General features: G+C 40.7%; 1 protein-coding gene across 1 annotated transcript in view; it reads right to left on the bottom strand.

Annotated features, from left to right (window-relative positions):
• The window catches only part of FBN1 (fibrillin 1), a 255,338-nt gene that overhangs the window by 201,595 nt on the left and 39,598 nt on the right, over nt 1–14,145 (bottom strand). Inside the window, exons 5-7 of the mRNA XM_007455563.1 lie at nt 14,059–14,145; nt 4,311–4,406; nt 434–529 (exon numbers count right to left, since the gene is read on the bottom strand). Of these exons, the coding sequence (XP_007455625.1) occupies nt 434–529; nt 4,311–4,406; nt 14,059–14,145 (279 nt within the window). The remainder of the gene's footprint in view (nt 1–433; nt 530–4,310; nt 4,407–14,058) is intronic.

The raw sequence follows: 14,145 nt of genomic DNA, 5'->3' as shown, positions 1-14,145 counted from the left end.
AATGCCGAGCTTGTATACCACTACAGCCAATAGGTCCTAATAGATCTTTAGGTGCAATTTTTGTTTCATTCTGGATTTTTCCCCTTGCCATACAGATGTTTTATTTGGAGCCATCGCCCTAATTTACTAGGATAATAATGAGCTCAATCCTTACTCTATGGAAAATTTTCCTCTTTTTATCTTGATGCCAACTGGTACTTATGCATAGGCTCACTATCGAGTCCTGCAGTCCACTGGCAAGAATTACTGAATAACATGCATAGACTTAGGGCCATTGTCTTGTCATCAGAGGAAACTTCCCAGTGACAATTCAGAAACCCCCTCAAAGCTCAGCAAAATTTACGAAGCAGCCGCAAGAACCCAATGCATATTGAAATCAATCATAGCTTTAGCCACTAGAACATCTTTACACCGATACATTAAAAAAAATTACCTCTTTCACACTGGGGTCCAGTAAAGCCGTACGTGCATGCACATCGATTTGGGGCCACGCACCTGCCTCCGTTGAGACAGCCACTTTCACAGACAGCTGTAAAATAAGGAGACAGGAGCTGAGAGGCTGACGGGCTTCATCTGATAGTAGATGCTAATAAAGTAACACTTACTGTCCTCTGAACGGACAACAATAAAAACACTAAATAATCACCCTGGTATTTGTTTTAAACAGTTCCTGTACAGTTCCAGTTCCCCGGATGTTCCTCAGTCAACTCAGGTAAAACTACCTGGAATAGGTGAGTATGTACCTGTGTTAATGCTGACAGTTTCACCCTGGGAAGCATGTGAGCAATGCTTTCAGTTCTGCACCTAAAATGGTGGTTTATAAGAGATACCCCTGATGAGAACTGCATTTTAGCAACCTGACTCTTTTCTTATGATTTATGTTTAATTTCCAGAGGGTTCTCATGAAGGAAAACATTGGACTCTCTACTGTCATCCTTACAGAAATGCAGCATGTTAAGTCACTCTATTAATTGCCAGTGACAAAACATGAATACTGACATTCAGTAATTTATGCACCATAATAAAGACCCAATTGAATGTTATAAGAGAATCTCTGGAAAATATTGGTAAGATAAGTCCAGAGATCCTTGAGGGGGGGACATTTTACTTGTCAAGAAAGGCATTAAGGGCTTCCCTGGTGGCGCAGTGGTTGAGAGTCTGCCTGCCGATGCAGGGGACACGGGTTTGTGCCCTGGTCCGGGAAGATCCCACATGCCGCGGAGCGGCTGGGCCCGTGAGCCATGGCCTCTGAGCCTGTGCGTCCGGAGCCCGTGCTCCGCAACGGGAGAGGCCACAACAGTGAGAGGCCCGCGTACCGCAAAAAAAAAAAAAAGAAAGGCATTAAAATAAGATCTGACAGCTCATGCCCTGAACAACTCTTCACCGTACAACTTCCTGCAACTCACTTATGCATGGCCTCTTTCTAGGCATCTTAATCCACAGGTGGTAGGCTGCCCCTGCCAAATTTGCCAGTCCCTCCCACTCTTCAAAGCCCAGCTCAAACCTCACTCCTCCATGAGGCTTCCCTAATACCTCCATTTAAATTAATTCCTCCTTCATATATTTCCCACACATTTTTCCTGTACCCCTGTGGCAGTCATGGAGTTGAGCCATTCAGATCTCCCTCCAAGAAAACCTACAGTGAGGAGCTTAGTTGGCCGACAGCCTGAAGCTGCTACACCTTCAGATCCGCTATTATGTTCATGCCAAGGGCACACTCTCCTGGCTGCTACCACCCAATGACTAAGCATGGTGGAGACTGGACATTTCTGCCCATCGTGAAACTATTCTGAGGGGCAATCTTTATTCTGGGTTCCCTATCAGCCTGACCAAGGCTTTCGTGAAGTTGCCCTATCACAATCGTGATAGTCTTTCCTTCCCTCTCTCCTTGCCCAGGGGTGTGACCTGCATCATGGTCTGAAGGTCCTCTGTCCTGACTCCTGCTTTCTTTCCCTTTGATTCTATTTTTTTTTTTTTTTTTTCTCACTGTTGTGGGCTCTCCCGTTGTGGAGCATGGGCTCCGGACACACAGCCTCAGCGGCCATGGCTCACGGGCCTAGCCGCTCCGCGGCATGTGGGATCTTCCCGGACCGGGGCACGAACCCGTGTCCCCTGCATCGGCAGGCGGACTCTCAACCACTGGGCCACCAGGGGAGCGCCCCTTTGATTCTTCATAGGCTTTTTCCCCAATAAATCTCTTGTGCATCTAATTCTGTCTCAGCATCCACTGGGATCAGTGCACTTGAATTAAGACAACCCCTTACAGCCAAAAATTGTAACAGTAGTCCACTGATCTTCACAAAATTAGAGAAGTTTATGTATATTCATTGTTCTAATTTGCTTCTTAATTTACAGTTAGAAGAGAATGAAGAGGTTTAAGCAGACAAGAATTTTTGAGATTGCCTAAGCCAACCCTCCCATTTTACAGATTAGGAAACTGAAGTCTAGGAAAGGTTTTCTAATTCTACAGGTGTTACCTGAGTGCCTGTCATGCACTGGGCTTTGGACTCTACTCCCTCTGGGAGCATCAAAGGAAAGAGAAGATGCACAGCAGCTCCTTCTGATTCCCCTTCTGAAAATGCCTTTGAATCCATCCCCATCCCGCCATCTCTCTAGCCATAGCCTTCCTACTTCTGTTTCTTCCCACTCTACTCTGGCCACAGTGGTCTTTCTCATTGTAAACCACTGTAAGTGAAGTGTATAGGCCAGTATTTCATAGCATTAAATGCATGGGCTGTGAACTTAGACTGCTTGGGTTCAAATCCCAACTCTGCTGATTACTCCCTGTACAGCCTTAGCTAAGTTACTGCCCCAGGTTCTTCATTTGGTAGAAGGTAAAAAAGGCCTCTACCTCAAAGGGCTGTTGTTATGAGTTAATATGTGTAAAGAGTTTGAACATGTGCCTAGCATAAAGTAAACAGAGTAAATACTCAACAGATGAATGTTGTTGGTCGTTGTCTTCTCACTCCCCTTCCCTGGCTCTACTTGGAGTGAAAAAACAGTATGCATAAAGGCACTCCAATGGCCCATGACTTCCATTCTGACCTTAGCTTCCTTCCCATCACTTTCCTCAGCACTTAAGTCCTAGCAACGCCAAAGCCTGACCTCCCATGCTATGTCATGTTCTGCTGCTTTGGCTTATGCTGTGCCGGCTGCCTAAAAGGCCCACCTCCCATCATCTGACAAGGGAACTCCTACCCACCCCTTAAGACTCAGCTCAAGGGTCTCCCGCATTGGGGAGGCTGTCCTACCTCTCCTCCCTCCATGCTACTGCTGTGGGCTGCCAAAGACTCGATCGTCATTCTTACTATACTGCAGTGTATAGACAGTCAGGAGGGTATTACATAAACTTTGATTTACTTATAATAGCATTATTCATCATAGCAAATACATATACAATGGCAAAAATTGGAAACAACATGAATAAATGCTGATCATTAACAATTCACTAAATAAACAGTAAAACCTATATATAATGGAGTATTATGCAACTATTAAAATGTATTTTTAAATGTTCAAGCAATGAAATATACTTCTAATAAAATTTTAAGTAAAAAAGTTATATGAAAAGTTATGCATACAATGGATCTCATGTAACAAATATGCATTAAAAGACTAAAAGGTAATATCTGGAATGGCAGGATTGTAGAAATTTTTATTTTTTTATATTTTTAAACTTTTCTAAATTTTCTGCAGGGTATATATATTCTTCTTAGTGTAATAAAAAGTGAGCTCTTTTAGAGGAATTTTCATCTCTGCAAAGCACAGGGGCTGATACAGAGTAGACACACAATCAACAGTGTTCATGAATGAACAAACACACTGGCCAGCAGTGTGATAAATATTATAAGAGCAGAATCTAGACTGGGAAACTAGAGAGATACAGACATCAATAGTCAAGAAAAAAGAACATGTTTGGGGAGAAAGATGAAGCTGAGTTTTGAAATACTTTATTGGAGATGCTTATTGAAAATCCAAGAGATGGTGGAGATGTTGAGCAATCAAACGGAAGGCATACATCTGGAGTGAACAAGAATTCTGCACCTTGGGTGTAAATCAGAGATGAGGTAAGCAGGGTAGTGGAGGTAAACGAAAGGAAAATGAATCAAACAACCCATTTCCAAGGTTCCAGTCAGAAATTTGGTACTATGTGTGTTGGGTGAGTGATCTGTTCATCTGTAAGAGTCACTGCACATCTCTAAAAATGCCATGTCCCAGGAAATCAAAGAAAATCCACCAGCACTTATCTCTGTATTCTCTTTGTCTCTATAGATTAACATCTAGAATACTTATAACTATGGTTTACTTACGTTGTCCACAGTGAGTCCCTATGTATCCTTTCTGGCACAGACAGTGATCATCACTGCAGCTACCTCCATTCATGCAGCGAATGTTACAGTGTTGGACTTGAAAAGGAAAAAAAGAAGACTGATTTATTTTTGCAATTTAAGCACATAGATAGCAACAGTTCACGCGAGTTGATCTGCAGTGAAGAGAAAATAAAATGGTTTATCAAGATTCATATATTTATGCAGAAATAACCTAATTGACAGTGCTAAACATGTCATTCTGTGCGCATAAAATCATTTACAATGCAACGTAATTGTTTCTTCGATACTTACTTTAATAATGCTCAATGACTTCTCTAATTTAGCAGAATTTACCACTCAATGTCATTTCTGTAATTTACACCAACAAGAAAATAGTGCCTTGAGGGACCAGACGAGACAAGATTACGACGGCAATAATTTTCTTGTTAAAAGATGCAGAGTCCCAGGTAGGTGGGCAGGAAAACATTCAGGGTGACAAATTCCAAGAAATGTTGGTCAAAGAAAATTTGGAGGCAGCAAAAAGAAGGGAAAAAATACCTACAACGGCATTTCATAACAAGACTGCTTGATAACGGAGACAGCTGGAGCTGCTGGTTTAAACTGTAACCTTAAACCAACTAAGACCCACAGTGTTTGAAACCCACTCTTTATCACACTGTCACCTACAGAAGTGTGAGAGCTTCAGCACCCAGAGCAGGAAGACCATGGGCAGGCGGGCTGACTTAGACTGAGACCGTGAGGTGCTAGAAGGAGCTGGAGTGAAAGACGCCTGGGAGAGAGAATGACAGCGGGGTGTGGGCTCTGGCACCTTCAGGGCTCTGGCTGCCTCTGCTTCAGTAATTTAGACACTCTCAAAATCCCAGGCTGTTCCTTAGTCCTCTAGAAACAGTCAACTACTTTACTTGGAGAAGACTAAAGGCTTGATCGAATTAGTCATTGTTGACACATCCCTATACAGGGAGGCCAGGATTGGGCGTGGAAATTTGGCTCACTCCTCCCTGTCCTCCAAGCTGGGGGAGTAAATCCCTAGAGAAAAAGGCTCAACAATTTCACATCAGGGGACGAAAAGCCCTTCTTCTGTGTAAGAGCAGAAATCAGCTGCTTATGCTTGCTCTTATGCAAAGCCTTCTTGGAGCACAGGGTCCAAATCTTCTCCCAAGAGCAGAGAGGAGACTCCTCCCAGCAGCCACCTTCTTCAGTACCCCTTGTTAGGATGCTCAGTTCAGAATCCCAAAGAGGCTGCTGACTTCAGGAGAAGGGGCCATTTTCGTCAAGTGCTACACAAATCTCAGCATGACAACAGGGAAAAGGAAGGTGCCAGAACCCAATACTTACTGTGCCCTCAGACAGTACTGAAGAGCTAAGTCAAGTTGAAAGTGAGGCACCTTTTCGAGAACATGTCACATACTTCCTGAAACACCATCAAAGACTCCCTACGTCCGCTCTATTAAGAACCCCTCCATCTCAGCATTCAAAGCTCTCCTGTGAGCCTATCAGGGCTGCTTTGCCTACTCCTCATACATTCTCCGACTCAGTCCCCAGTGTACTTTATCAGTCACTCACTCACTCAACAAATATTTCTGAGTGCCGTACCAAATGCCTGGCACTTTGTGCTAGTCTCTTTACGAATCTCCTCTTTAACCTGTCACTTTGTCCCTTTGCCCCAACCCCTAACATATAACAACACACACAAAGTTCTCACCAAATACTGAAATCCTACCTATCTCCTAGACCCAGTGCAAACGTCTGTTCTTTCCTTTGATCTTTTCTGATTTGTGTTCTCTCCTCCCTCCCCCACTAGATACTAGCCCTCTTTGTTCTGACTCGAGTACTTAATAATTCTCTCTGGAAATATATGTTATATAATCAAACTTTTTTTTTAAGTTATTTCTCCTATCCCCAGCACATTTGTCTAAAGGCATCATGAGAGTGGGGAGTGGGAAGAATCATGATTATTAATTATATCCCCATAAGTGCTCAGAGCATCCCTTGCCTGTATACAGGTGCTGTATAAAACTTTGCTAAATTAATTTGTTTACTTAATTCATCCTCCATGATAATGACATCAAAAGCTATGCTCAAACACTGAGACTGTGTAGCTGCCTAAGCACTTATACGGCACTCAATAGGTTGCTATTAAAAATATTTTTATCACAGGGCTTCCCTGGTGGCGCAGTGGTTGAGAGTCCGCCTGCCGATGCAGGGGACACGGGTTTGTGCCCCGGTCCGGGAAGATCCCACTTGCCATGGAGCGGCTGGGCCAGTGAGCCATGGCCGCTGAGCCTGCGCGTCCAGAGCAAAAAAAAACAAAAAACAAAAAAAAATATATATATATATATATATATATATATATATATTTATCTTTGTTTCCCCATATATAAAAGCAGAAATAACTCCTTTATTATAAAGCAGAAACTAACACACCATTGTAAAGCAATTATACTCCAATAAAGATGTAAAAAAAAAAAAAATCAACCAACCCAGAAAACTGATTAAAACAGTTATTTTAGGCTCCTATGGTTTCTATTAAAACGTCTCAGCCAAAATGCTTTTTTAACTAAAAAACTATTTACAAGTATACGAAAGAAATGATTTGATGAAAAATTTGGATAATATTCTAATTAGGTCAGGAAAAGGTGTATAGTTGCTTTAAAATCTGAAGTTAAACTTAGCTTCATCCTATCTTAGCAAAACAGTGAGGGTTGGGAAAAGAACAGGAAATGATGTCATCTGTCAAGCAGCATAGGAACTCAACCCACAAACTGATTTCAATTAAAGTGGTTCATGCCAAGAGCTAATTTCCATTCCCACATGAGCAACAAGGCCATTTAGCTACTTTGAGATAAAAAAGCTAACAGTAGTTTAAATAGTGACTTTACATTATTTGTTCAAATTGAAAAAAGAGAATGAATTCTTCTTTCTGGGAAGAATGGTAAGCTTACATTTAAATGTAATATCATAAAAACCTCCCTGATAGCTTTTACACTTTTTCCTACACTGTCTTTCAGGTGAACTTTTTCCAGCATAAAATATTCTTTCTCCTTTAGAAAATAAAAGCACTTGGTCAGACTTGTGAAACAATAAGGCGTGATTAGTCCAGTGGTCGAAATAAACCAATGTACCATGTCTTCTTGGGCCAGAGGTGGAAAGCTCATCAACAGATAACAGCATCTTAATCTCCTGCTTTGCCACGAACATGTTTACCAAATTCGCATTCTTTGTGAGTCTTAGATCTTCAGGGGAAAGAGTATTTCCTTAAAGGTGGGAGTGATCACTCAGGATTTCTGTGGGGAAATAAAGGAACTAGATCTGTAGCTTCACTACACAGCAGAAACAGTTTAAAGAGTATATATATATATATATACACACACTGGTTTTATTGTTGATTGAGTCCTGCCATTGATGCATATTCTAAATTTACTCTGATGTGACAAAGAATTCCAGATGCCTGGCAATTAGGAGACCATGTTCTATGTCGCTAGAAAAAGCCAACTGAAAAATAAGGGCTTCACTTGAACCCATATGATGCTCTATATACCTCAAGTTAGAATAGATTCCTAAACTCAATCTGTGTTAAGATTTCACCAGAAACTGAAAATACTAGGGGAGTTTAAGTGTCAGTGTACAGGTCTATGCTGCCACGTGCAGTTGGCCCTGAGAAGAACTTCCCCTCCAAGATGGGCAGACAGCCTCAAAGGGTTTCAAGGAAGGCTTAACATCCTAGAACTAACAGAAAATACTGGCATTAACCTGTATCCACATAGAGTCCCAAACAAATTTTATGTTCATTCCAGAAGATGTCAGTCAGTCATTTCAATCATTCAACAAATATTTACTGAATGCCCTCCATTTGCCAGGTATCAGAAAGAGTAGAAGAAACTTTCTTTAGATTATAGCCCAGCACAAGTTAATTCTTAAAATAACCAACCGAAAGAGAGTGATGTAAACACGCTACTGGAACAAGAGAGATGCAGGGCTGGCACTTGGGTCTAAATACCTCTCAGGTAATGATTTTCTTTGGGATGCATTAGCTTGGGACTGATTCTAAAAACTTCCATTATCTTGGCAGGCACAAGGGGCAGAAAGAACACTGGGAACAATTTGCAAATAAGTATCTGTATGGCAACATGTGATTTTAATGTAGGCACTAGGAAAAGTACAAGGCAAATTAAACAGCTAGACTAACTTCTGGACTTGACACCTCAGACAACAGTCCATAGGGGCAAACAGAGTCACTGCAGGACAGAAATAATTTTCACTGGGAGAGATAATAGCAATGACATTTTCCTTAAGTGCATAAATAATCTATGGTGCCTTAGAAGAGCAACTTCACTAAAGTGTCTCAAAACAAAACAAAAAACCTAGCAGAGCTGCAAATGGTCCAGAGAAAGACAAGTTATATGATAGCAGTGATAAAGGCACTTCCAAAGAGGGCTAACTAGAAAGCAAAGAGCTCATTCCTCTTCTTCCTGTTCATATAAATCCCACACCGCCCTGAAAAATCTTTCCAAGGTCACTTCTTCCAGACTAGCTACAGTACCACCTTCCCATCCTTTGAGTGTTCTTACACTTTCAGCATGTGGTTGCAGCACACTCACTCAAACTCACTAACACACTGCTCTACAATTGTTCCCCTGGCCTTCTTACACCCTTGGAGCTTGGATTCATGTGGGGAGTACCAACACCCCAAATTCTAACTAAACTGAAGTGAATTAAAAATGATAAAATTTTATCCAACTAAAAGGGGTTCCAAATTGTAAAGATGCCAATACTCACCAAACTGACACACAGGTTTAAAGCAATTCCTATCAAAATCCTAGAAAGATTTTTTTTTGTAGATACAGACAAGATGAATCTAAAATTTATATGGAAAGGCAAAGGAACTAGAATCACAATTTTGAAAAAGAAGAATAAAGTGGGAGGAAATTAGTCCACTCAATTTTCAAAACTTACCACATAGCTGCAGTAACCAAGACTGTATGGTATAGGAGAAGGGACAGACAAATGGATCAATGGAATAGAACAGAGAACCCAGTAGTAGATCTACACAAATATGCCCAACTGATTTTTGACAAAAATGCAGAAGTAATTCAATGGACAAAGGATAGCCTTTTCAGAAATAAATGGTGTTGGAGCAATTAGACATCCACAGGTATCAACTACACCTAGACCTCAACCTCACACCTCATACAAAAAGTATCTCAACATGGATCACAGGTGTAAATGTAAAATGTAAAACTCTATAACTTTTAGAAAAAAATGGAGAAAATGTTCAGGATCTAGGGCTAGGCAAAGAGTTCCTGGACTTGAAACCAAAAGCGTGATTTTTTTCCATTAAAGGAAAAATTGATAAATTGGACTTAAATTTTAAAAGTTTTTCTCTGTTAGAAGATGAAAAGGCAAGCTACAGAGTGGGAGAAAATGTTTGCAAATCACATATCTGACAAAGAGCTAGTATTTAAATTATATAAACAGTAAAATAGTTAAGAATCCAATTAGGCAAAAGATGTGAAGAGACATTTCACTTAAGAAGATATATACAGGTGAAAAAATGGTACAGATGAACTGGTTTGCAGGGCAGAAATAGAGACACAGATGTCGAGAACAAACGTATGGACACCAAGGGGGGAAAGTGGCGGGGGAGGGTGGTTGGTGGTGGGATGAATTCGGAGATTGGGATCGACACGTATACACTAATATGTATAAAATAGATAACTAATAAGAACCTGCTGTATAAAAAATAAATAAAATAAAATTCAAAACAACAACAAAAAGAAGATACAACAACAAAAAGAAGATGTATACAGGTGACAAATAAACACAGGAAAAGATGTTAAACATCATAAGCCAGTAGAAAAATGCAAATTAAAACTACAATGATGTAATTACTATATACCTATCAGAATAGCTAAAATTTAAAATAGTGGCAACCCCAAAAGCTGGTAAAAATGCAGAGAAACTGGGTCATTCATGTATTGCTGGTGAGAATGTAAAATGGTACAGCCACTCCAAAAACAGCTGGCAGTTTCTAGAAAAGCTAAATATGCAACTACAATACAACCCAGCAATTACAGTTCTGGACGTTTATCCCAGAGAAATAAAGACTTACGTTCACACAAAGACCGGTACATAAATACTCATAGCAGCTTTGTTTGAAAATCAAAAAAACTAGAAAGAGCCCATATGTCTTTCAATGGGTGAGTGGCTAAACAAACTGTGTTACATCCATAGTGTGTAATACTACTCAGCAATAAAAGGGAACAAACTACTGATATATACTACAACAACAATAGGATGAATTTCCAGAGAATTATACTGAGTGAAAAAAGCCAGTCCCAAAAGGTTACATACTGTGTGATTCCATTTATATAACATTCTTGAAATGACAAAATTATAGAAATAGACAACAGGTTAGTGGTGGTCAGGATTAAGGGGAACGTAGGAGGAAATGAATATGAGAGTAACATGAAGGAACTGGTGGTGAAGGAAATGTTCTGTATCTTGACTGTATCTGTGTCAATATCCTGGCTGTGATATTGCACGATAGTCTCACAAGATGTTAACGTGGGGACAACTGGATAGAAGGTACCCAGGATCTCTACACAGCACTTCTTACGATTGAATGTGAATCTACAATTACCTCAAAATAATAAGTTTAATTTTGAATCCTTTTTAAAAACATAAAGAATAAAACAGGATGAGCATAAAATTGATCTCCAGAGTCTAAAATGTGAAATTTAGGGAGCACCTTTTATAACAACATACTGTATATTATTTAAGAAGATAATCTATTTTACATTTCTATATATTTAAGGAGAGTTTGAGTGAATTCATGGATCACCCATGACAAGTCTTTATGAGAATTAGGGTTGCTCAGGATCTATTTCTGGCCTCAGAGACTGAGAGAGTAGAGAGCAGTCCTAATAGACCCTGAGTTAAAGTCTAGAAAACCCGCTCTGACCCTGTCTAGCCAATCCTCTTTTTGCCCTGGTGCCTCAATGACTGGCAGCAAGACTCCCGATAGGTTAAGGGAAGCCACGACTTCCGGGTGTCCAAAGGAATTGCTGGCTGGCAATTTGGACTTTCTGGAAATGCGATCTCTCATTCAGGCCACTAAGAGATCATTTCCTATTTTAAAAGTCACAGGACACAAGTTGAAAATAGCCTGAAAGAAAAAATAACCTCCTTTCATTCTTTATATTTTCAAATGAGAAGGCATGGCCTCAGAGGTCCTACAACTTGCCCAGACCTCCTTGACTCCATCACATAACAAGTATAAAGTTTCTTATAGGAAATACTGATAAAATGATATTGACTCCCTCTTCGCAGAACCACAGGTAGTGAATGCAAACATTTCACTGAGTTGGATTACTCTTCTGTTAGCAGGGCAGTTAGCAAAGTGATCTATCCATTGTCTACCACACCATGGGCAGGAAGTTCTATAGGACGGCAGAGCTGTTCCCTAGAACATCACTTAAAAAGATCAGAAATGAATTCTGATCATCCCCAGCTACCCTTCATTTAAAACATTCTGCCATCTTTAGTTGTGCAAGCTGTCTGGACATTATTAGTTCAGGTAGAGTCCAAGCCAACAATTTTAAAGGCTCCAAATGCCTCAAAAACCCTGATGAAACCATATCTTCCCTCTCACACCACTCTCATCCACCAGCTACTTGGGGGCTTTGTCCAATGTTCAAGTACTGTAGATGAACCCAAACCATCTCAGAGAGCACCACCCACAGGTCTTGAACTTCAGCCTCTACCCTAACCTGGCCCACAAGACCGTACCACTATATTCCTCCCACCTCACTGCTAGCTTAAAGTCTACTAGGACCACAGCTTTTCCCGCTGATCTTGTTAACATCCTTTCTCCACATTTCATGACTTTTACTTGATTAAATCATTAGCAGCTCACACTATCATTGAAGACCTTTCCAGCTGGATACTCAGTTTTGCCATCTGGCAATATTTTCTTCCCCCAGTGGAGTGCAGTGTTGTTGGTTGGTTCAAGAACCAATCTGAGAGATGGTTCTATTCCCAACTTGATATGTAGACTCCTTCCCCACCCCGAGGCTCTCACTCCTCAGAGGCAGCCTGTTGGTCATCCTGATGGAGATGGAGACATCCGACATGTTCCCCAAAGTGCTGCCAGCTGATCTCTCTACCCCTTGATATTCCTCCAGCTCAAGTGCTCCTGATATGTAGAACTAACCTACCCTTGCTTGGAGGACACACATTTAAAACCAAGCTGAGATCAAGTAAGAACATGCTACACCCATTGCAATAAGTAAATGAGTCCCAGCCCAAGGGGGAGTTCCTATCCCAACTTACAACTGTCTGTATTTAGGGCTAGACTATCTCTGTTTGGTTTCCACCAGAAGCAAATTCTGAGACAATAATTCAAATGTGAGTAGTTTATTTTAGAAGTAATTTCAGGAAACACTGGTAAGAGACTGGGAAAGTGAAAGAAAGCCTATAAAGTACATTATCAAGCCTATTCCTACTGTGGGCAACTAGGGCTCAATCCCACCAGGGAACTTCAGAAGACAGTACATAACACACTTCGCAGTTATGCAAAAGGAGAGGCAAGGAAGCATGGGTACCTATCCAACACTCTCCATTTGTCATTGGTTAAAAGGTGCTTCTAATTAATCCCCTCAGCCTTCCAGCTTGTCCTACATGCTCCGTGGCCAGAAAAATGTTACAGAGCTCCCAGGCAGAGTCATTTGTGTCAGCCATGGATGCCAAGGTATGTGAGTGGGCACCAAGAGGGTCTGCTACCCTGCACTACTTGTCCCATCCTGTTAATTGGTTCATGAGAGCCACGGTTAAATGTGAGGACTCTTAACAGGTAATGAATCTTGACTCTGCGGAAGTCTCTACTTGCAATCGATGAAAGAGAACGCGCTTATTCCACAATAGTCTCCTTAAAACCTTGTCAAAACCAGAACACACTGTAAGAGGAGTGTATTTTCCCATCAGAAATGGGAAATGGAAAAGGAACCTAAGTTTTTGCCTCGGTGATGGTCAAGGTGTTGAGGGGCTATTTATATAGACATGAACTTCAACTTTTTTAACAACCAATGACTCACCTCCTTCCCAAGCCCCACATTTCCCCTAATTCACTGCTGAGCACCCTGCATTTCAAAACAAAAACCAATAGAACAAGCAAGCAAAGTCTCTGAATAATGAACAGAATGAACAAAGTGGTAAAATTCTGAAAGGGAAAATGTTTGTGCTTCATGATAAATCATCCCCAGTAAACTGCCATGATGACTCCTTCCATTTTCTTCTTGCAAAAGCAGGGGTCTCAAGTTGTAAAAAGTGTTTAATCAGATTCATATTTCAGTACCACAAGGAAGAATGCTTAGTTTTCTTGAGCCAAAAAATGTTCATTAAACAATCATTTCATTGAGCATCTTTTATGGTGTTTACACTGGAGATACAAAAATGAATAAGGTGATACCTACACAGAAGGAAGCCATAATCTTTATATTATTCATAGTAACTATTTCCCATAGGTAATTTCCCTAAAAAAAGTGAAGAAGGGAAATGAGAGCCCAGATTGAGGAAAGCCATTCCAAGTATTTTGGGCAGAACAGAGAAGGCAGATGTTCTAGTGAAAAAAAATGTATTGCAGGCAAGAGAAAAGCCAAAAGCAAATTTAGGAGAAAATAGGGCATAACCACATAAAATAATATTATATATAATGACATGTTATACTCACTGGATCTGGAACCACAGGAAGGAGCTATCTGACCAGATGGGCAAGTGCACATATTTGGCCTAGAACAAAATCCATCCCCACAGGAAT

Source organism: Lipotes vexillifer, unplaced genomic scaffold (genome assembly GCF_000442215.2).
Source record: "Lipotes vexillifer unplaced genomic scaffold, Lipotes_vexillifer_v1.1 scaffold24, whole genome shotgun sequence".
Lineage (NCBI taxonomy): Eukaryota > Metazoa > Chordata > Mammalia > Artiodactyla > Lipotidae > Lipotes > Lipotes vexillifer.
The sequence above is the reverse complement of the archived record's forward strand: the minus strand, read 5'-3'. Positions and strand labels throughout refer to the sequence as shown.